The sequence below is a fragment of the Lepidochelys kempii genome, chromosome 5 (genome assembly GCF_965140285.1).
Source record: "Lepidochelys kempii isolate rLepKem1 chromosome 5, rLepKem1.hap1, whole genome shotgun sequence".
Classification (NCBI taxonomy): domain Eukaryota; kingdom Metazoa; phylum Chordata; order Testudines; family Cheloniidae; genus Lepidochelys; species Lepidochelys kempii.
This window is the reverse complement of record NC_136384.1, coordinates 2,760,966-2,783,734: the sequence shown is the minus strand read 5'-3', so window position 1 is coordinate 2,783,734 and position 22,769 is coordinate 2,760,966. Positions and strand designations below refer to the sequence as shown.

The 22,769-nt window shown below is 52.5% G+C and overlaps 1 protein-coding gene across 1 annotated transcript; it reads right to left on the bottom strand.

Moving 5' to 3' along the window:
- Positions 1-5,741: 5,741 nt before the first annotated feature.
- Positions 5,742-21,276, bottom strand: LOC144930544 (dynactin subunit 3-like). The gene is made up of 7 exons (XM_078852688.1): positions 21,141-21,276; positions 19,964-20,048; positions 18,345-18,431; positions 17,202-17,285; positions 16,099-16,157; positions 7,267-7,326; positions 5,742-6,279 (listed from the first exon to the last, which is right to left on the bottom strand). Exons 1-7 carry the CDS (start codon positions 21,228-21,230, stop codon positions 6,190-6,192), a joined length of 555 nt encoding a protein of 184 aa, XP_078708814.1. The 5' UTR covers positions 21,231-21,276; the 3' UTR covers positions 5,742-6,189.
- Positions 21,277-22,769: the final 1,493 nt, after the last annotated feature.

Here is a 22,769-nt window from a genome sequence, read left to right as displayed (position 1 = left end):
CTGTAGCCATTCCCCACCCTGGACACCGCAGCTGGGCCCCCCAGGCGAGGACAAGTCTCCAAGCTGTCTGTGCAGCCGAACGGCTGCTCCAGCACATCGCACAGGCCACTCCTGGCTAAGCCCTGGCATGGCACCATCAGCAGAGGGGCCACAGAGAAACCTGGCCACATCCTCACCCTGAAAGGATAGCATGGCCCCTCGGCCCCCTCGTACAGCAGCTACCTACACTAGGCGAGCTCCCCCAGGGAGCTGCTAGCAACTCTCCGTACGACGGGAACAGGGTCGGTCTAGCACTCTGCCCACGAGACGCCGGGTTAGCTCTGCACGGCTAGGGCTAGAATGGCTCAGGGAGGTCCCAGATGCCACGGTGATGGGGCCCTGGTACTGAGAGCGGAGCCGGATCTGAGCCCTTGTCTGCAGCTGGCCTGAGCTGCCCAGAGTCCATGGTGGTCCAAGAGGAGGGTGATCTCGGGCTCGTCACAGCATGGCACTTCCCCCAGGGATTTTCTCTCCGCCCTGGTCTCCACCAGGGATCCCCTGGTGTGTGAGGAGCCCAGGCTCCAAGCCCCCAGCACAGCTGATGGTGGACCAGAGGAGGAAGCTACACAGGACATGGCTTGGAGTCTGGAGCAAGCCCAGGAGGGGCGGATGAGATGTAATGCCTCCCCAGTGAGTGTCGCCAACAGGGGCGGCAGGGTCTGCTGGGAGCCGCCCCCCACCATGGCAGCGCCAGGCCGAGGGCTGGGTCTCTGTGTCGCCATGGTATCATGCCGATGTCGCCACGTTGGGGGGCCTGGGGCTCACCTGGCATGCTAATTACCCCAGCAGTTCGACTCCTGGGCCAGGCCTGTACTCTGGCCTCATGCCGCTGGTGGGACGAGCAAGTCAGAGGGGCCCCACGCTGCCTGGCTGGTCACTTGCCAGGTGCCCAAGGACAGCACCTGACAGGTGCAGGTGGCAGAGACGTGCTGGGCAGGGACTCCAGACCCTGACCCGTGAGGAGCCGGTACCGGCCCAATGCCCTCCGTCTGGGGCAGCTGGTATTAGTGCCGGCTCCCTGCCCCCACTGGGGTCATTCTGACACTCCTGGCCTCTCCCCGCAGCAGAGGAAGCTGGAGTCCAGCAGGCAGGCGGAGGGGAGTTCACGGAGCAGCTGATGGCCAGAGAGCGCCAGGTCAGGCTGGGCTGGCGGGCATCTCTCTTGCCCTCCCCACAGCGATCTCCCTGAGCCTTCCTGCTCTCGGTTCGGTCACAGGAGACCCAGAGCTGGGGAAGGCAACACTGTGGCAGGGAACGGACCAGAACATTCGGGACCTCGAGAGCAGACACCCTAGTGAGACCATGCAGGGCTCAGGAACGAGAGTCCAGGAATGGGAGAGGGGATATAACGTAATGGAGGGTGAAGAGGAGGCCCTGTCTGGGTCCCTTCAGCCCACCCCATAAGGTAGGAACAGGGAAAGATGCAACCCAGGAGAGGCAGGAGGAGGAGGAGAAAGGCGGCTCAGAAGCCCAGTGGAGAAGGGGAGAGATGATGGGGTCAGAGCCCAGGCTGGCCACCCACCTTGCTTTCTCTGGAATCTTTCCTTGGTGCCCATCACCATAGCATCTGAGGCCGTTATAGTCGCTGTACAGCACTGAGTACCGGGGGCAAAGGCGCCTTGGAAATGTCCAAGACAGAGAACGAGAAGCGGGCAGGCAATGACATCGGACAGCAGCAAACCTGAAATGGATAGAAGGATAAACATCGTTGCACAGAGCGCGGTAAACATGTGCAACTCCCTGCTGCAGGGAACTGCCGAGGCAAATCACTTCATGAGAGCCCAAAAAGGGTTAAACTACGAGCCCTGAAAGCAGCCCCTTAGGGAAGCCAGAGTCCGGGTCCAGTTCCAAACCTTGAGCTGGTGCCTATTCCTATAGCAGCTGAACCAACAGCCTGGCTACGAACACCCCTAAAGTGAGCCGCAGCAGCGATCTAGCTCCGGAACGAACCCTGCAGGTCCAGCCCATCTTCAGAGTGGATATCTGTGTGCCTAGAAACGGAGTCTGCAATTACCCTAGCTAGGATCAAGTTATAAGGGCAGCCAGTCCTCATGCTGCAGGGCCCAAGCAGCCAGGGTCAGGAGGAAACGCCCTCGCACACACACGCACGGGTGCACAAAAGCATGCACACTCACAGACACACACGTACCCCCTATGCCATGGCCCAGTGGGGTCAGTGCAGCACAGGAGCTGTTTGCCTTCCTCCGCAGCATCGAACATTGGCCCCCAGTGGAGCCGGGACACGGGAGCAGACGGCCGCTGACGCTGCCTGGCTTCCCCGAGTGGTGTCGCTGTCCGTGGTCCTGTGCAGAGGTCCTGGCAGCTCGCAGGGTTCAGCGGGGGGAATGCCACCCTTTTGGGCCATGCAGTACAGGGTGTCGCCTCTCCCACGGGGCAAGGTGCCCTCAGACAGCCTGGGCCCCACCTGGGCACCTCTTGCCTCCCCTGGCAAGGGGGCCGGGCGCTGCTCTGGGAGGATGCACCGTGGAGCACAGAATAACCGAAATGTCAGGCCGGAAGGGCCATCGAGAAGCTGTCAAATGCAGCCCCCAGGGAAACCTCGCCCCGCCCTGATGGGGGTCCCCCAGCCCTTTGCTGCATCAGAGGCCAGCGTAAGAAGCTAGGGAGCTGTTACAGAGGAAGGAGAGCGCCCCCTGCAGTGTAAGGACACCACTGCCATTATAGCCACCCTGATGGGCCCACGCAGGTGGCTCTCCCGGCTGCAGAAGGGCCTGGGTTTCTGAGGCTCCCACCCCAGCCTGTCTCCCTGGGGTGCTAGCAGGGGCTGTTGGGAGCTGTCCTGTTGCCGCACAAGCAGGGGTAGGCCTTAGACGTACAGAGCGATGCCCCAGCCAATGCGCCATCCCTGGCTCCCGGAGGGGCACCGCTGTGGAGAGGTCAAGGAGCGAATGGGGACTAAGCCCCCTCGCATGCTAGCCACGGTCTCTGCAGAAGAGGGGCGAGCGGGGCTGGCTGAGGCCCAGCCCGGCCTCCGCCAGGATCGCAGGCTGCTGGCACCAGGCATCCCACAGGGCAGCACGCTGAGTTTCCTGGGCATCACATTTCTTATGGCAATAGGCAGCTCAGGGTGCTCTCCCGCTAACACCAGCCAGCTCCAGAGGTCTATGCATCGTTCGTGATCGCAGCGAGTGCACTGGGGGTGCCCCCTAGGGGTGGGGCTTGGCTTGCTGCCGCCAGGCTGGGCGTGCGGGGTGGGCCCGGGTTGACTAGTGTGCTGACACGTCATAGCTCCGTCCCCCCCGGGCGGCACAGCCGTGCTTCATCCCCAACGTGCCCGACTCCGGGGCTGCAGGACCAAGCCGCTGGGCGCGGGCAGACCCCTCTGGAGCTGGCATTGGGCCCAGCCCGTGGCGGAGAGTCACTGTGCAAACGTTGCTGCCATCTAGCGTTTGGCACAGCCGTGCACCCTCACGGCCCTGCGCACTCAGGCAGCATCCCCCAACGCGGGCGGAGATCCTGGCCCCGCTGTGTGGCCCGAAGCGGAGGGGTCACCCCCTACCTGCAAGGAAACGATCCTGGGTGCGTCTGGCTCAGTGTCCGAGCAGAGCTCGCACAGGAGGGGGGTTCGTTGGTGGCTGCTCCAGACCAGCACAGCACACTAGGGAACAGGACAACGGGCTCCTTACGCGCCCGGCTAGAACGTGTAGGGGAAATGCTGCGTGAGCACAGGGGACGGCCACTTGCCGGACACATGCTGGGGCTCTCCTGCTGCCAGGGCTAAAACACCCTGGGCTTTATTAACATTACAGACGACAGTTTCCTAACTCCGTGTTGCACAGGAGGTGCGGCATTTGGGAACTCCATTCCTTCCCTGGAGTGTTCCCGAGAGGGCATGAGCCAATCGCTCCTCCCCTCCACACCCAGGACCTCGGCACGTGGAGTTCCACAGGTTCCCTGTCCCCTCGCGCCTGCCAGGGCAAGGAGGGGGATCCAGCAGCGGTGGACACCCAGCTCTCTGGGATGCTTGGCCCAGTGCCCGGGGCTATGGATGAGCGAGCTCAGCACAAGTCAGACTGACACATCGCTGGCAGGAGCAGCGGGAACATTTGGCAAGGATGATTTCTCCCCCTTTCGCCACAGGAGCCTGCCTTTTGTTACCACCATTGACTATCAGACCCCCTGGTGCTGCTGCACAGTCCCATAGCAGCAGTGTATGGGATAGGAAGTTCTGACCATCTCTCTCGGCTGCAGCCCTTCATCCCCGTCAGGCCCTTTGCCAACCCAACGTGCTGGATAGGGGTCTCCACTGCAGGGCACCCAGAAAGCAGAGCTGGGGCAGAAGGTGGCAGTCTGCTTGGGGAGCGGCGCTGTGGGGCAGGAGCACAGGACGCCAGCGCCCCAGGGGCTTCGCTGTTGCCTCCTTGTCTCTCGCGTGGAGCTTCAGGTGCTGGTTTTGACCCATCTGGGCCTGCATGGCTCAGAGCTGCCCATCTCCCAGCTGCTGCACTGCGGTGCAAGTCTCCGCAATGGAAAAGGTCAAGAGGCTGGCAGAGGTTTGTCGGAGGGGCCTCCTGCTTGTAGCTCGCTTCTCCCCATTGTTGGAAACTGGCCCAGTATGCGCCTGCAGGACACGCCACGAGCACTAGCTAGTCACCGGAGCGAGGAGGGGGGAGAGGCCTTTGGTTTTAGCCTTCCTTAGCAGCCATTACGAGCAGCAGTCGTCTGCTGACACAGGGCACTTTGTAGGGCGCTGTCCCCATGGGTGGCCAACATTCCCCTGCAGCTCTCACAGGAAAACAGCAGCAGAGAGGTGATGCATCCAGACTGGGAACACCCGACTCGCAGCCTGTTGCTTTAGCCAGGACACTCCACCTTCACCTATTCAAGACAAAAGTTTAAGAAGGGCCCAAATGGAGCCTAGTGAGGATGGGGCCTGTCAGCCTGCGACGGACCCTGCACCTACCGGCTGGGCTTCTCCCCAGTTCCCAGAGCCTCTCCCGAAGAGTGGGAGGACCCATCACTTTTATGCCCTTGCACTGCAGGCACCTGGCCTTATTTTCCCCTCTTGGGACTGAGCTACAAAGCAGGGGAAGGGGAAGAACCTTCCCTGTGACTTCCCAGGCTCTCAGCCCTGTGCAAAAGGACGGTGGGTGAGCATCAGAGGAAACAGCCCTTTTCTTCAGGGGAGAGGTTTACAGTCTCCCTTCACAGGCACTCCCAGGGCAGGACGTGCAACCGACTGACTAGACTGACTGGAGTCCCTAATAGCACATGCACCAGCCCACCAAAGCAGCTCAGTAGTTCTCCCCAGACCCCCATTGGATCATCAGATGGGCACAGTCCCCCCCGTGCCAGAGACCAGGCTGAAATTTGCTGCCCGATGCCAGCCAGAGCACTTCCTGCCAGCCTGTCCAGCGCCCACTGCTATTTCTTCAGCTATAAGCATAAATCTGGATACAGCTGTGAGGAAGCTGACAGTGACTGGTACAGCAGCAGGTATCTGCAGTTACGCAAGGGAGATTTCATTTCTGTTTGCTAGACACTGGGAACGGGCGGCAGGGGATGGATCACTTGAGGATTCCCTGTTCTGTTCATTCCCTCTGGGGCACCTGGCATTGGCCACTGTCAGAAGACAGGATACAGGGCTAGACTGACCATTGGTCTGATCCAGTATGGCCGTTCTTATGTTTTTACCATAACTCCAGAAGTTAGCAAAGAACAGCAAGTGAGCCACAATGCAGTTAATGTTTGAGGATTTTATTCTGGTCCACAAGTAAGTTTAACAGATCCGTGTTTCCATCACATCCCAAACAGTGAGCTGAGCCGGGAGTTTTAAATAAATTAGAAGTCAAAGTTATTTCATGGAAGTGCAAGTCAGGAGGAGCGCAGACAGTCGAGTTCTAACAGGACGCCAGTCACCTGGCTTCATTTTTAAGAAAGTCGGGGAGGGCAAAGTGCAGCCTGTGGGCCAAAAGTGGGTTTCAAGAGCCTATGCCATCACTGGAAGCCACCTTCATCTTCACTATGTAGGTGCAGCCCCCTGAGACAACAAGTCCCAGCACGCAGCACTCTGCGCCAAGCAGCCAGGCCAGAGCACTGCACGCTGGCACCAGTACAGCGGCAATCCTCCCCAGCTCACCCAAGCTTGGGGCTGCAGGCTGCATTTCTCCTGGCGATACATCGCTGCCATCACTCTGCCATAGGCTTCACCTGTTTGGCCGCTTCCAGCTGCGTCAGCATTTCATCCCACTGGACAAACTGCTTAGACAGAAGCAGAGTCTGAAAAAGGCTTTTAAGGAAGAAGTGGTAGAACATGGCAAAGAATGTGGCAGCAAAGCCGAGGCGCCACGGTCCCGGAGAATGAACCAGGCGACTCTCAGAAGCCAGACTGAGCCCTGCCGTTCTGTCAGACACCTGATTTGTACAGACGTGAACACAACAGGCGTGGGGCCTCCGCCTCTACCCTGTGACGGGTAACAGTGGAGTCTGGGCTCATGCACCAAGGCAAGTAGAGAGCAAGCGATCAGATTCAAGCCCAGGGAAGCACTGTGCTGATCCTAAGGAGTCTCTCCCGGAGGTGGGATTTCAAGAGGCCCAAGACAACAGTGGGGCTTAGTACAGAGTCAGAACAGCCCACCTGATGCCCTGGAACTCCACGGCCTGCTCTCTATCCTGCCACACCACAGGAAGGAGGCCTAGAGCCTTCATTTGGGATCCACACTTCTCACTCTGAAAGTAGCAGAGCCAGGAAGTCTAATGTAGCTCAGGCAGGTGCTCTCAGCGATCAGCAGTCCAAGCGACCCACCTGCTGACAGCTGCCCGTCCAGGATGCGCTCTGAGCAAGAAGCTGTCAGAATGGAGAGTGCAAACGTACAGGTTTCTCCACTGTTGTGTTGAGACCAGCCCTTGAGAGGTCGTCAGGGCCCCTAGCCCAGCATGAGCTTCTAGAGCTCCTCTCAGTGAAGGGGAGATCTAGACACTCACTCACTGGGCTAGCTGGACCCTCAGGGCAGTATGAGCGGTTGGGTTCTCTGTCTGGTAACATGACACAGCGCTGTGTGTCACACACCGAACAGAGGATGCGCCATAGGGGACAATACGATACGCAGACAGCTCTCCCTGTTCAAAAACCAGGGGCTAGAACAGTCGGCTACCCAAGATATCCGACCGGCTGAAGAATCCTTAGAATGTCATTCTGCCACTTAGTACAGCTATTTTCAGATTAACAATTGTCCTGGCTGGGCTGTGCCCGGGGTTAAAGGATACCATCTTATTGTAGTCTTCTAGGAGCACCCTGACGTTTCCAGTTACTGCTTCACACTGGTCCTGCAACAGGAGGAGAGTGCTCAGTGAGCAGGCAATAAGTGACATCCTGATCTGGATACAGCACTTTCCAGCTCCAAAGCACTTCCAAGCATTTATCCTCCCAGCCCCCTGGGAGGAAAGTAACCATCATAGGGAAACTGAGGCGGGGGGGGGGGGGGAGCCTCAGCCCAGGTCAGTGCCTGGCTTAGCATCTGGCCGTTCCAGGCTGTGATCAGAGGTTACTGCGGGAAAAGGACACTCAGATGAGGTGCAGGAAACCCCAAAGCACAGGAGCTGGCAGTACTGGACCGTCAATGGCAACATCTACGCTAATGCAGAGATAAGGCTGCTGGGCGGAACGTCATCCCTTGCAGGACACGGAGCTGAGCAAAACCCAAGCTTCTGAGCCCCAGGCAATGCTCAGGTTGCGCAGGCAACAACCTTAGCTCTGCCCCTTCCAGCAGTGTCCCAGTACAACACACACATTCTGGGGGACCACCTAGACCAGTAAGGGGTTGTCACTGCCTGCCTGTAACTTTGGGGGCCTTCTGGCTGTGCTGCTGTGGCTCAGGGCCCTGACACCACTAGCCAGCCTACAAACATAAGGTTCTCAACCCTGGCTTCCACCCACCTAGTTACTCCCTGCAGGGTGATCCACTAGCCCTTCTGGTCCCGAGCTGTCCCCACCCCCCAAATCCATCTCCCCGAGTTCTTAACTACCAGACACTCAGACTTTTCCCCTCTGGTTTGTCACCCCCGAAGGAGTGAAACCTGCCCCCAGTTATCACTTCACTTTGGTGCACACACTCCCCACAGTCTGCATACCAGACACCTGCTTGGGATAAAAGCAAACAGAATTTCACAGAAAATGCAGTTCCAAAGATGCAATAGTGAGGAAAAGCAAAGTTAGACAGAAAAGAGACAGATGCCATCTGAGGCTTCACATCTGTATTAGCTAAATTCTAGGGATGTCGATTAATCACAGTTAACTCACACGATTAACTCAAAAATGAATTGCGATTAATCACTGTTAAACAATAGAATATCAATTGAAATTTAATAATTTTGGATGGGTTTCTACATTTTCAAATATATCGATTTCAATGACAACAGAGAATACAAAGTGCACAGTGCTCACTTTATATTTTTCATTGCAAATATTTGTACTGTAAAAATGATGAACAAAAGAAATCATATTTTTCAATTTTCCTCATACAAGTACTATAATGCAACCTCTTTATCATGAAAGTGCAACTGACAAATGTGGGGGGGTTTTTGTTACACAACTGCACCCAAAAACGAAACAACGCAGGCTCTAGAGTTTTTTTTACAAGTCCACTCAGTCCTATTTCTTGTTCAGCCAGTCACTCGGACGAACAAGTCTGTTTACATTTACGGGCGATCATGCTGCCCGCTTCTTAATTACAATATCACCTGAAAGTGAGAACTGGTGTTTGTATGGCCCTTTTGTAGCTGGCGTCACAAGCTATGTACATGCCAGTTGCGCTAAAGTTTGATATGCCTCATCATGCTTCAGCCATCGTTCCAGAGGACATTCATCCATGCTGATGACACTCGTTGAAAAAATAATGTGTTAATTAAATTTGTAACTGTACTCCTTGGGGGAGAATTGTACGTCTCCTGCTCTGCTTTACCCACATTCTGCCATATGTTTCATGTTATAGCAGTCTTGGATGATGCACATGTTCACTTTCACTGCAAATCTGACAAAATGCAAAGAAGGTACCAATGTGAAATTTCTAAAGATAGCTACAGCACTCAACCCAAGATTTAAGAATCTGAAGTGCCTTCCAAAATTGAGAGGGACGAGGTGTGGAGCATGCTTTCAGAAGTCTTAAAAGAGCAACACTCTGATGTGGAAACTGCAGAACCCAAACCACCAAAAACGAAAATCAACCTTCTGCTGGTGGCATCTGACTCAGATGATGAAAATGAACATGCATCGGTCCACACTGCTTTGGATAGTTATCGAGCAGAACCCATCATCAGAATGGATGCATGCCCCCTGGAATAGTGGTTGAAGCAGTAAGAGACATATGAATCTTTAGCACATATGGCATGTAAATATCTTGCAATGCAGACAGCATTATCTCCTGCAAATGTAAACAAACTTGTCTGTCCGAGTGATTGGTGGAACAAGAAGTAGGACTGATGGGACTTGTGGGTTCTAAAGTTTTACATTGTTTTATTTTTGAAGGCAGGTTTTTTTGTACATAATTCTACATTTATACGTGCAACTTTCATGACAAAGATTGCACTAGTGTGCTTGCACTAGGTGAATTGAAAAATATTTGTTTTTTACCGTGCAAAAATTTGTAATAAAAATATAAAGTGAGCACTGTACACTTTGCATTGTGTTGTAATTGAAATATATTTGAAAATGTAGAAAACATCCAAAAATATTTAAATAAATGGTATTTTATTGTTTAACAGTGTGATTAATTGTGATTAATTTTTTTAATCACTTGACAGCCCTACTAAATTCCCTTTTCTAGTACAAGTTACCGTGTCCTCGAGAGGATCCAGTCTCGTACAGACAGCATCTGCTTAGATGCTGGCCCGTGGTTTCTGGATAACCTTCACTTCAAACCCTCTTCCCTTTTAACAAGGTGTGTGTGTGTGTGGGGGGGGGTTTCCCCCTCACTCGCTCAGACTCTAGTAATAATTTACAGCTACACAGCAGAGCAGCGGTGAGAAGGGTGGAGGACCTCCCCCCTCTTCTATAGGGCTGGTCTGCACTTGAAACGTTACAGCTGTACACGGAAATGCTACAGCTGCAGATGCAACCTATGCTGATGGGAGGGGTTCTCCCATTGGCGTAGGTAATCCACGTCCCTGGGAAGCTACAGATAGGTCGCTGACCTAGCACTGTCTAGACTGGGGGTTATGTCAGCTTCACTACACCGTTCCTGTTTAGTGTAGACCAGGCCTTAGTTTTCCAAGACCTAAGGATTTCTTTTCAGTTTCAGTGTCTTTCCATTAAACGTAATAGTCCTCGTTGTCTTTCCCTAGGTTGTACAGTGCTAGATCCTTGCAGTTAGTTTTGTAAACAGCTAGCCTGTAACCCTCCCTGCCTGACTACTTCACCTCCTGTTGTGAGGTGACGCTGCAGGTGCACCCTAGGGCTTGTCTACACCTGAAACGCTACAGTAGCACAGAGGCAGCATGGACAGTGCCTATGCTAATGGAAGGGGCTAGGTCAGCTTAACAACTTCACACAGGGGTACGGATTTTCACACCCTCAGTGACGTTAGATGGGCTGACCTAACTCTTTAGTGCAGGCCAGGCCCTAGTTACAGTTACACTGTTCTACACACACAAAACCGTTACATGTGTACATATCACCTCATGACCATCATGTTCAGACCATCGCAAGCTTCCATAAAAGACCTTACTTGACACACATTTCTCACAGTAACACTGTATACAACCAGTTGATTCACTTGCTTATTCTTTGGGGTTCTGTTCTCTCCTGGGGGGCCTGGACCTTGATGGTCACAAAAAGCCCATTTAGCAAAAAGCCATCTAGCAATACTGAAGGAGAAAAAGGCTGCTCCATGTCACCTTCCCTCTCCTCTTTTCAAGCAATGCCTCAATAGCACACACTCATACTGGCCCTTGGCACTGTAAGATTCCAGATCCTGACGTACCCTCACACACTTAGACCTGGTCTATACTAGAAAATGAGGTTGATTTAACTACATTGCTTAGGGATGAGAAAAATCCACCTCTGAGTGATGCAGTTCAGCTGACCTAACCGGCAGCGTAGCCAGCGCTAGGTCATCAGAATTCTTTCATCAACTGAGCTACTGCCTCTCGGGAGGTGGATTCCCTGTGCCAATGGGAGAACCCTTCCCGGCAGCGCAGGTCGTATCTACACCGAAGGACGGCAGCAGAGCCTCTGCAGTGCTTCAAGTGCCAGCAAGCCTTAGCCAGCTCCTCAAAAGAAGAGCACAAGTGTACAACTTAAGAACCACTTCTCAGCCTTTTACAGCTCCCTTAAACCTACTCATCGGGGACCATCTCATTTCACTTATCCATCAAGAAAGCATTAGAACCTTCTCACTCCCCCTCACTGCTGACATCCTGTACTAAAAAAGCCCCTTGCCCTGCTATTGACATAACCTACACAATACAATTGTGCATAGAAATGATGTACACTGCATCCTGAAGGTACCCACGAACCTCTTCCCTTTGCTCACACGTATCAGAGGGTGCAAAGCACAGATCTCCTCTTATCACAATCACAGCTCTGCCATGCACCTCAAAGGAATCCACACAAATCCTCAGGCCCAGTTACTGCCCCCACCATTTAGTGAAGTTCCACCTCACAGTGATTGCAGCTGGAGTGCATCCAAATACTTCTCAGTAGCCACTGCCAGCTCTGGGGAACATCAGGAAGGTGGCACGGTCAGCTTCTTTTGTCCTTTTAACCGTGTTTGATGGAATCCTGTGGCTAAGTGCGACTGGGCTGTAACACGAGGTGAAAAGCTCGTACATTTCAGCAGTTGTGGGGTTGGCAGAGTAAAGGTGTGTGTTCTAATGGGGTATATTGGGGCACTGCTGAAAGAGGGCAGAGCTAAGCCCACATGGGCACCTCCTGGTTTTCAGGCAGTGGAGTTTTGCTTGGCTTGCTGTTCTGCACGGGGATGACGGAATTCCCTCGTGGTTTTAAACAAAAGGTAGGTTCTTGGTGGGAGCTAGTGGTCTTTTAGGCAGCTGTAGGTGTCACATCCTGCAATCAGCATTCTGAGCCAGCTGTCCCTGTCTCCCCTCAGCTCCACAGACACCAGCTGCACCCCACCAGCCCTGCTACAGCACACCTCCCAAGCCATGCTCCTAACCCCTTCATGGTGTTCCCTCCTCCAACCCAGCCCCCGCATCTAAACCAGGCCTCCTATCCAGGAACGCATAGAATCATAGAATATCAGGGTTGGAAGGGACCCCAGAAGGTCATCTAGTCCAACCCCCTGCTCGAAGCAGGACCAATTCCCAGTTAAATCATCCCAGCCAGGGCTTTGTCAAGCCTGACCTTAAAAACCTCTAAGGAAGGAGATTCTACCACCTCCTTAGGTAACGCATTCCAGTGTTTCACCACCCTCCTAGTGAAAAAGTTTTTCCTAATATCCAATCTAAACCTCCCCCACTGCAACTCCTCGTTCTGTCATCTGCTACCATTGAGAACAGTCTAGAGCCATCCTCTTTGGAACCCCCTTTCAGGTAGTTGAAAGCAGCTATCAAATCCCCCCTCATTCTTCTCTTCTGCAGGCTAAACAATCCCAGCTCCCTCAGCCTCTCCTCATAAGTCATGTGTTCCAGACCCCTAATCATTTTTGTTGCCTTTCGCTGGACTCTCTCCAATTTATCCACATCCTTCTTGTAGTGTGGGGCCCAAAACAGGACACAGTACTCCAGATGAGGCTTCACCAATGTCGAATAGAGGGGAACAATCACGTCCCTCAATCTGCTCGCTATGCCCCTACTTATACATCCCAAAATGCCATTGGCCTTCTTGGAAACAAGGGCACGCTGCTGACTCATATGCAGCTTCTCGTCCACTGTCACCCCTAGGTCCTTTTCCACAGAACTGCTGCCTAGCCATTCGGTCCCTAGTCTGTAGCTGTGCATTGGGTTCTTCCGTCCTAAGTGCAGGACTCTGCACTTATCCTTATTGAACCTCATCAGATTTCTTTTGTCCCAATCCTCCAATTTGTCTAGGTCCTTCTGTATCCTATCCCTCCCCTCCAGCGTATCTACCACTCCTCCCAGTTTAGTATCATCCGCAAATTTGCTGAGAGTGCAATCCACACCATCCTCCAGATCATTTATGAAGATATTGAACAAAACTGGCCCCAGGACCGACCCTTGGGGCACTCCACTTGATACCGGCTGCCAACTAGACATGGAGCCATTGATCACTACCCGTTGAGCCCAACAATCTAGCCAGCTTTCTACCCACCTTGTAGTCCATTCATCCAGCCCATACTTCCTTAACTTGCTGACAAGAATACTGTGGGAGACCGTGTCAAAAGCTTTGCTAAAATCAAAAAACAATACATCCACTGCTTTCCCTTCATCCACAGAACCAGTAATCTCATCATAAAAGGCGATTAGATTAGTCAGGCATGACCTTCCCTTGGTGAATCCATGCTGGCTGTTCCTGATCACTTTCCTCTCATGCAAGTGCTTCAGAATTGATTCTTTGAGGACCTGCTCCATGATTTTTCCAGGGAGTGAGGTGAGGCTGACTGGCCTGTAGTTCCCAGGATCCTCCTTCTTCCCTTTTTTAAAGATTGGCACTACATTAGCCTTTTTCCAGTCATCCGGGACTTCCCCCGTTCGCCACGAGTTTTCAAAGATAATGGCCAATGGCTCTGCAATCACAGCCGCCAATTCCTTCAGCACTCTCGGATGCAACTCGTCCGGCCCCATGGACTTGTGCACATCCAGCTTTTCTAAATAGTCCCTAACCACCTCTATCTCCACAGAGGGCTGGCCATCTCTTCCCCATTTTGTGATGCCCAGCGCAGCAGTCTGGGAGCTGACCTTGTTAGTGAAAACAGAGGCAAAAAAAGCATTGAGCACATTAGCTTTTTCCACATCCTCTGTCACTACGTTGCCTCCCTCATTCAGTAAGGGGCCCACACTTTCCTTGGCTTTCTTCTTGTTGCCAACATACCTGAAGAAACCCTTCTTGTTACTCTTGACATCTCTGGCTAGCTGCAGCTCCAGATGCGATTTGGCCCTCCTGATATCATTCCTACATGCCCGAGCAATATTTTTATACTCTTCCCTGGTCATATGTCCAACCTTCCACTTCTTGTAAGCTTCTTTTTTATGTTTAAGATCCGCTAGAATTTCACCATTAAGCCAAGCTGGTCGCCTGCCATATTTACTATTCTTTCGACTCATTGGGATGGTTTGTCCCTGTAACCTCAACAGGGATTCCTTGAAATACAGCCAGCTCTCCTGGACTCCTTTCCCCTTCTAGTCCCCCAGGGGATCCTGGCCATCCGTTCCCTGAGGGAGTCGAAGTCTGCTTTCCTGAAGTCCAGGGTCCGTATCCTGCTGCTTACCTTTCTTCCCTGCATCAGGATCCTGAACTCAACCAACTCATGGTCACTGCCTCCCAGATTCCCATCCACTTTTGCTTCCCCCACTAATTCTACCCATCTCCCTGAAGGCTTCATTCCCTAGTCTACAAACACTTCTATTTCCATTACTTCCCCCGCCTATAACCCAGCTCACATGCAGCGCCTGGAGCAAAGGGCAACTACAGTATAGTGGGATAGGGTTGGGATAGGGTTGGCAGAGCTGGGGTGAGGGGGGCTGCAGGGCATTGGGGTGCACTGGCAAAGCAGTTAAGATAAACTGGCAGAGCTAGGGGGTGCTCTACCTCCTACACCTGATCCCCCCCCCAACCTCTCTTGCCTCCCCTACCATCCATCACTATTTATTCCGCTCCCCATAACTCCCCCCACTGCAGCCCCAAACCCGTCTCCCTCTATTTCTCTACTGTCCCATCCCCAGACACCTCTCCCTTCCCAGGAAGCCTTCACCTGTCTAATTCCTCCCCAGACATACCCCACAAAATAAAATTTTCCCCCATGATTCACAAATTATAGCAACCTCCAGTCACTCAGTCCAAAACTACTTTTAACCTAGGTGGGGGCTTGTGATGAATTTATCCTTCATTATGTTAATTGAAGGGTGAGTTCACAGCTGTCAACAGGTCTGAGATTCACTTGTTATTAGTGCCGCTCTGTTTAACAGCACAAAGCAGCAAAAGGAAATTGGGGGGGCGGCGGGGCGGGGGGGGCTGCAATTCAGGGACCTCTCCATCAAATGACTCCAAATGTGTGTCACCACTTACCCTACACCTTGCTGAGACACACCAAATTTCAGAGACATGGAACTAAGCATGCCATTTTTACAGGACTTGGAAAGGTCGACCTTCAAACAGATGTTGTGACACAACCTGAACTGTACGTGGCGCTGATGCACCACTATAATATTTGACTGCCTCCCTCTCGCTGCACCCTTTGTATATGGCTCATCTCCCCAAAGCGCAAGTGTTTTGGGACAGCGACCCTCGTGCACTCTGTACAGTTCCTACACAACAGGACCCGAGCGAGGCCGCCAGGTGCTACTGTAACTACTACAAAATCTACACTGCACTTGTGGCCACATGCCCCAACTGGGATCAGGGCCTTACTGGGCTAGGCAGTCTACAGACACAGTCAGGGAATGACCCACCCAAGGAGCCTAAGATTGCAAAAGAGACACACCCTAATGCGGAGGTACAGAACTGGGGGAAGAAGAGACAAAGGAGTTAGTAACAGGAACACAACAGGGTACAAGGATGAATGGTTTGGGGAGTAAGACACTGGTCTAGGACTCAGGAGCTCTGGGTTCACTTCCCATCTCTGCCCCAAACTTCCTGTGTGATGCTGGGCTGGTCACTTCACCTCTCTATGCCTGTTACCCTCTCTCTAATGTAGAAATGTTACTCGGTTAAATCCACTGCAGTTTTTAAAAAGCCACCCAAAGCTATTTGTACACTGAGCAGAGATTGTTCCTGAGCAGAGATCTCATCTGACTCCTGGCAATTTCCATGATTTGGACAAACTGAAAACAATATTGATAATTTTAACTAGAGTGGCTCTAATCTGTGCTACTAATTACCCCACCCTTGCCCACGAATTACCTACAGTTAACAAAAGGCCCCATCCCTGCCCATTGAAGATTAACCATGATAAGTATTCACTCTACCTGCTGCTGTATGTGGATTTGAGCAAGTCGCTGCAGTTTAGCAGCATGGTCAGGAGCAGCTGCAAAGCACACAGAACAAAAGAACAAAAACTACTTAGTTTTTACATCCAGGAAATTGCAGTTACCAAAGTAGAGACGACTGTGTAAAAGCATATTTAAATACTCCTTTTCTTTTTGCGAATACAGACTAACACGGCTGTTACTCTGAAACCTGTCATATTTAAAGTGTTTCTATTGGGATTAATTTAATACACTTCTTTGTCAGAGGAAGCACATTACAGCTCAGAATGCCCTGAAGAGAAATACTGCTGGCCACCATATCACCACTGGTTACTGCCACTTTACTGCAAAATAAGTGAAATGCCAACATTTTAGTTGTTTGTGTACACGCTGATCAGAACCAACTGAAAACAACTTTCCAAAGTCACCCCTCTGCTGCTTCTGGGGCCATGAGATATGGGTCCCAAGCTGAGGATTAGATGCCCAAGAGACTTGTATGAAGCATGCAACTGGATTACTATATGTGAATATTACTGATAAGCAACTGCATGGAGACTAGAGAGACCTCACTGTGTAAGGGGCAGGGATACACAGTGAACAGGAAGCTACCCCTTAGAATGGAGACTTTGTACTGAGCTTTTCCCTATAAGATTCTAAGGCTTCTCTAAAGTGTGTATCTGTTGGCCTCCATTTTTCCTCATAGTTACACTGGCTCACTGGACCAGCATCTCAGGAATATTTAACAGTCCTGCCAGTATAACATGGCTCTGGGGTCACTGAAATTCATCCTCCCTGTACAGTGGGAGTATCATAGCCAGGAGAATACATTCAAGCCCATGTTGCTGAAGAGGACAGCCATGCCACATTCTGCATTTGTTCTGCATGCTGCTGCACTGCTTTAGCCTTCTTAGACTGCAAACTCTTCAGGGCTGGAAACTCTTACAATGGTTTCTGGTTAGTTGAGGCAGACAGCTAGAGAACTTTTAAAAACAGCATTTCCACAGTCTTCTCAGCACGAAGGGTAACGAAAGAGAGGCCACTGGTCTTCGCTAACAGCAAGACAGCAGCTATGAAAAGTTAGCTTGCAGATAAGCATGTGTTACCTTTGATGTGTGCACTGTCCAAGAACGGCTGGAGGTTGTTCACCTGTTCCAGAAGGGCGGCTTGGGAAAGAATAAACTGCTCCTCTGGTTTAAAAGACAGAGAAGGAGAAGTTTAAGTCAAACATTATTTCAGCTTTCCACAGATGAGAAAAAATAAGTTGATTAATTGGCCTGGTTCAGCTTCCCCTTCTCATAAGGCAATCAAACCTACATGCAGCAGAAAGACTTCACCACAATGATACTGAGGGGTTACTATTGCACCCTCCAACCAACCAAGGATCTCTGTGCCTTTCACAAACATCCCCCACCCTTTTCTGGGGTAGGTATTATCAGATGGGGAAACAGAAGCTCAAAGGCAGCACACAGTACATAAAGGGAAGAACCAGGAGCAGAAGCCAGGATGTTCCTCATTAAGCTAGTGATGGAAAAGGCACGTGCTCTTTCATTGGCTCAGTTGTTGAGCCCCTTTAAAAGTCAACCTCGTGGCTCCAACTCTCCCTCACTTACACCAGTATGAATCGGGGAAAACGCCACTGGAGACAATGGATTTACACACGCCTTCCACAGGAGAGGGGCGACTCAGGTCCCCTGTGAGAGAGCTGGGCAGGGCTACAAACTCAAGGTATGACAACTTAATGCACATCACAGTATATATACACTTAACTGCTGTTATGAAAACTATTGTTACCGCAACAGTTTCTAGACATAGGGTAGCAATTCCACACACCCCTTTCTCCCCAACACAAGCGCCTGACCAAAGGCTAGACAGACTCAGAGGGAGTCAAGGTCACTCATTTCTTATTCAGGGAAGGCCTTTGATAGCAAGAAAAGCACCCCTCATTCAGGAACAAGCTCCACGGTGCCAGTTGCATTCCAAGTGCTCGCCAGGGAGCCAGAGACTGGGGACTGAACCAGGCTTGTTCTTCTCTATACAATTCATACTGTAGTTTCTCCATTTCTGATCTTTTACTGAAGCATTAGCCAGTTTACAGTGGAAGACGAGACGCCAAGTGAGGCATTTCTGTCCTAAACCCATAATTAAGAGATTAAAAGAACTGTATTCAATTAAAATCCCACCCCCCACCCCAACTTATCTTGTGAGCTTTTGGGGAATGAGCATACTCCTTCCATTTCATGACGTACCTGCTAAGATGAACTGCAGTTTCATGGCATCGGGAACAGCCATTCGATCAATGTACTGAGGATCCAGATATTTTATTAAATCTTCAACTAAGATCAGAAGTAGGTTACAGGGAGGGAGAGAGAAGTGATTAGTTCTGGAAGTACTGCCTGTCACAATTTCCCACTTAGTAAAAGATTTTGTTAAGAAGAATCAGCAGCTACAGTATTTCTACAGCACCATGAACTTACACAGCATTTTACAGAACATCTGAAAGACACACAGCCTCAAAGAGCTTACAAATCTGAGCTGGTTAACTGTATTAGATCACAATTCAGATGTACCAAGATGCAGAGACATCCTCAGTGGGGGATCGGAGAGGAATGGCTTTTGACTCAACCATACAAAGTTGCTGCTGCACCAAGCCTGTAAGTTTCCTTGTTTGATTTTATTTTAAAAGTGTGTACACACATGGCCCAAAGCCAATAGGCACCCATTATTTACACAAGGTCCCACTAACCTGCTAAGTATCACATTAGCCAATTTTAAATTCAACTGCAGAAGTCACAGTTCATTCTTTAAAGGGAAGGCACAGAGCGAGTGCTCCCTTTCCATCATGTGGCCTGCTACTTCCCCTGCCCTCTGAAATGTCTTTCCTTTACACACGCAAGTCTTGCTTTCTGAAGCTGGCTGAGGGTGTGCTGAAGTGGCACCAGTGTCCTCTCCAGGCACAGCATGCCATTTCAGCAACATCTCTCCTCTGATACAAAAATCCCAAGGTTGCTTGCAATAGGAGTTGTCCTTAATAGACCCAACAGGGAGAAATAAGATCCAATGCCAGTGAGAAGTCAGAGCCCATAATTTTCTGCAGGTGGACATACACTGAATATGTACTACCCCTTGCTGATAACACCAGGCCTGATGGGCTGCAGATTTCTAGGAGGATCTGATCACAAAGGATATAGGTGCAGACTTCTTCTGGCGCCAGTGAGTGCTCAACCCCCCTTCTGGCCCAGCCCTGCCCCCACCCCCATTCCCCAAAGTCCCTACCCCAACTCAGCACCCTCCCTGCCCCTATTCTGACTCCTTCCCCAAATCCCTGCCTCTTCCCCGCCTCCTCCCCTGAGTGCACCATGTTCCCGCTCCTCCCCCCTCCCCTACAGCTGTTTGGCAGCAGCAAGCAGTGGGTGGTAGGCTGAAGAGCGGGCCGGGGCATGCTCAGGGGAGGAGGTGGAGAGGCACGGAGCTTGGCTGCTGGTGGGTGCAGAGTACCCACTAATTTTTCCACATGGGTGCTCCAGCCCCAGAGCATGCATGGGGTTGGTGCCTATGACACTGGATAGCACACAGAGTCCTAGGGAAGGAATAAAGCTGAAACCTTAGGTTTTAGATCTCGGATACCAAAACACCTTACTCTCACCTCTCAAGAGGTACACTGCATGCAAGAGAGATGCCAGCTGGTCTACTCAGTCATAATTAGCTCCTTGGGAGGCAAATTAAGGTGGTTTTTAAACCCACTGCAAAACACACCTCAAATGATCTCAGACAGGCCACCCAACAAGACCACCACATAAAATACAATTTGGATCTAAATCCTGGGGGTAAAAAAACCACAACACACAAATGCTGGATGAATACTTACTTTTCTTATACAAAATTTTAATCCTCTCTCTTTTGCTTGCAATGTTTCCCAAAGCCACCTGAACTTTCACCAAACCATCTGCTGCCTAGAAGGTAAGAGATGGTATAAACCAAACAGGGATTAAGTGACACTTCCTGGATCCCAATAAGACTAAACTGTCAGGAACAGACCAGCAGTGACAGGAGATAAAATGTCTATTTAAAACGGATGAATGCATCCGATGAAGTGAGCTGTAGCTCACGAAAGCTCATGCTCAAATAAATTGGTTAGTCTCTAAGGTGCCACAAGTCCTCCTGCTCTTTCTGCGAACACAGACTAACACGGCTGCTGCTCTGAAACCTATTTAAAACGGTTTCAGCTACTAACATTCACAGGCAGCATAGTTCAAGGAGCTGCCCGAATGGTGACGTGAGGATACGAGGGGCTGCTAAACAGAGCCCGTGTTGTACCCCAGAGGGGGCGGCAATTCAGAAGTAAACGAAGCAGCCCCCAGCCAGGCAGCCCGTCGGGGCACTGGGACAAAAGGCCCCGCACTAGTCCTCCTGCCCCCCGTGCAGGGCCTGCCCCCCCGGCCCGGGAGCGCTCTGCCCGCCGGGGAGCATCGCTGGGGGCAGGAGTGGAGCGAGCAAGGCCCTGGAGGAGAACCCGCAGCGGGGGGGGGGAGAGCTCATGGCCGCGCTCCTGAAGGAACCAACAGCCAAAGCCTCCCCCCCCGGCCAATCCCCGCCCCCCCCGAGCCTCCCCCCCTCCCCCCGGCCAATCCCCGCCCCCCCCGAGCCTCCCCCCCTCCCCCCCGGCCAATCCCCGCCCCCCCCGAGCCTCCCCCCCTCCCCCCCGGCCAATCCCCGCCCCCCACGAGCCTCCCCCCCTCCCCCCCGGCCAATCCCCGCCCCCCACGAGCCTCCCCCCCTCCCCCCCGGCCAATCCCCGCCCCCCCCGAGCCTCCCCCCTCCCCCCCCGGCCAATCCCCGCCCCCCACGAGCCTCCCCCCCCAGGCCAATCCCCGCCCCCCACGAGCCTCCCCCCCCCCGGAGCGGCGCAAGGCCCCGAGCCGCAGGGTCCGCCCGGGCCCAGCCCAGGGGCCCTGGATGGTCCCCTGGTGGGGGGAGCCGGCCCCGCAGCGGGGGCCACACACAGGCCGGGGGGCGGGTGCTGAGGGGCCCGCCCAGCCCCGCACCTTGCGCGGCCCCACCCGGGCCGCCCCGGCCCCGAACACCCGCCGCTCCAGCGCCTCCACCCGGTCCTGCAGCGCCCCGACCGCCGCCATCTTGTCCACACCCGGCCGGCCGGAAGCGGGGGCGGGCCTCCCCCGTGACAGGAGCCAATCGAAGGCGGCCTCTCCAGAACTCAGAGGCGAAGGCGGGGGGGGGGGGGCAATGACCCGGAAGTGGTTAGTTTAAAACGACTGAGCGTGGCCCCGGAGAGGCTATGTCCCCGCCCACCCCCCGAGCGTTGCCATGGAGACGGTGCGTCCCGGCCCGTCACGTGACAGGGCCCGTTCGCCGGCACCGCTCAGGGCCCGGCGTGGCGTGGCCGGAACAGGGCGGCCGGGGGGCCGGGAGAGGGGCCTGAGCGATCGTGGCGGGTGGGGAGAGGGCGAAGCCGGACGTGTTGTTTACTGCGGCTCAGGACACAAGCGCTGGGGGGCGCGAACGGGCAGCGGGTTTAAAACAAACAACCGGAAGTATTCCTTCGCCCTGCGCCCGTCAACCTGCGGAACTCCTTGCCAGAGGGCGCTGCGAAGGCCAAGACTATACCAGGGTTCAAAGAAGAGCTAGATCAGTCCATGGAGGACAGGTCCATCCAGGGCTGTGAGCCAGGATGGGCAGGGCTGGTGTCCCCGCCTCTGTTTGCCAGGAGCTGGGAATGGGCGACCGGGGATGGCTCACTGCATGATTCCCTGTTCTGTTCATTCCCTCTGGGGCACCTGGCCTTGGCCACTGTCGGAGACAGGAGACTGGGCTGGATGGACCCTTGGTCTGACCCAGTCTGGCCGTTCTTCTAAAAGGAGCCCTCTCCACAGGTATCGGGTGTAGCCCTGTTAGTCTGCACCCACAAGAACAACGAGGAATCCGGTGGCACCTTAAAGACTAACAGATTTATTTGGGCCTAAGCTTTCATGGGTAAAACCCCACTTTTGTGGGTAAAACCCCGTGGGTAAAACTTCTTCAGATGCATCTACACAGGGTTGTTCGCCCTCTTCTCGGGTCCTGACACTATCTTGAATATTCATATCCGTGTCCAACTTTCCATGTCCTATCTAATTTCCTCACCCAGGTAAATCTTAGGGTACACTTACTCTATAGGATAGAATATTCTTACATATTGATACTGATTATCTCATTCTCAAAACTGCTACCTTCGACCTGAGCCGTTACTTCCATGTTCTTATGCTGTACCCCATGGTTACCAGTATGTTCCAGAATTCTGGTAAATGCATTCAGTTCCCCAAAGTTAAAAAGGGGTAACTGGTAGGCCATTTATCTGTGCCAAAGATTATAAACACTCATGGTAACTTGCTCTAGCTAATTATACAGGATATAGGCCTGTAATTTCCTTGCACTACAGCCAAATAAAATGAAGTAATATTTACTGAAATTACTCAGCACAAAAACATCAGTCAAAACAATGTAATCAATAAAACCAATAAAGAAAAAGAGATGATATAATATAGCAAGCTACCAGGCTAGCCCCATGGGCTACAAGGTGCAGGGAGCTGCTGTCTTTGGAGGCCACTTGGCTTAGGGTGCAGGATGGCATGCTAGAATCCTTCACCCCCATGGTGCAAGACACAGAGCATCGCATG

Excerpts from the sequence above, each read along its gene's own strand:
- LOC144930544 (XM_078852688.1), bottom strand. The coding sequence starts at position 21,230 with ATGGCGGCGGTCGGGGCGCTGCAGGACCGGGTGGAGGCGCTGGAGCGG. Across the intron at positions 20,049-21,140 it reads CCCGGGTGGGGCCGCGCAAG|GCAGCAGATGGTTTGGTGAA; the intron begins GTGCGGGGCTGG and ends CTTACCTTCTAG. Across the intron at positions 18,432-19,963 it reads TAAAATTTTGTATAAGAAAA|TTGAAGATTTAATAAAATAT; the intron begins GTAAGTATTCAT and ends TTCTGATCTTAG.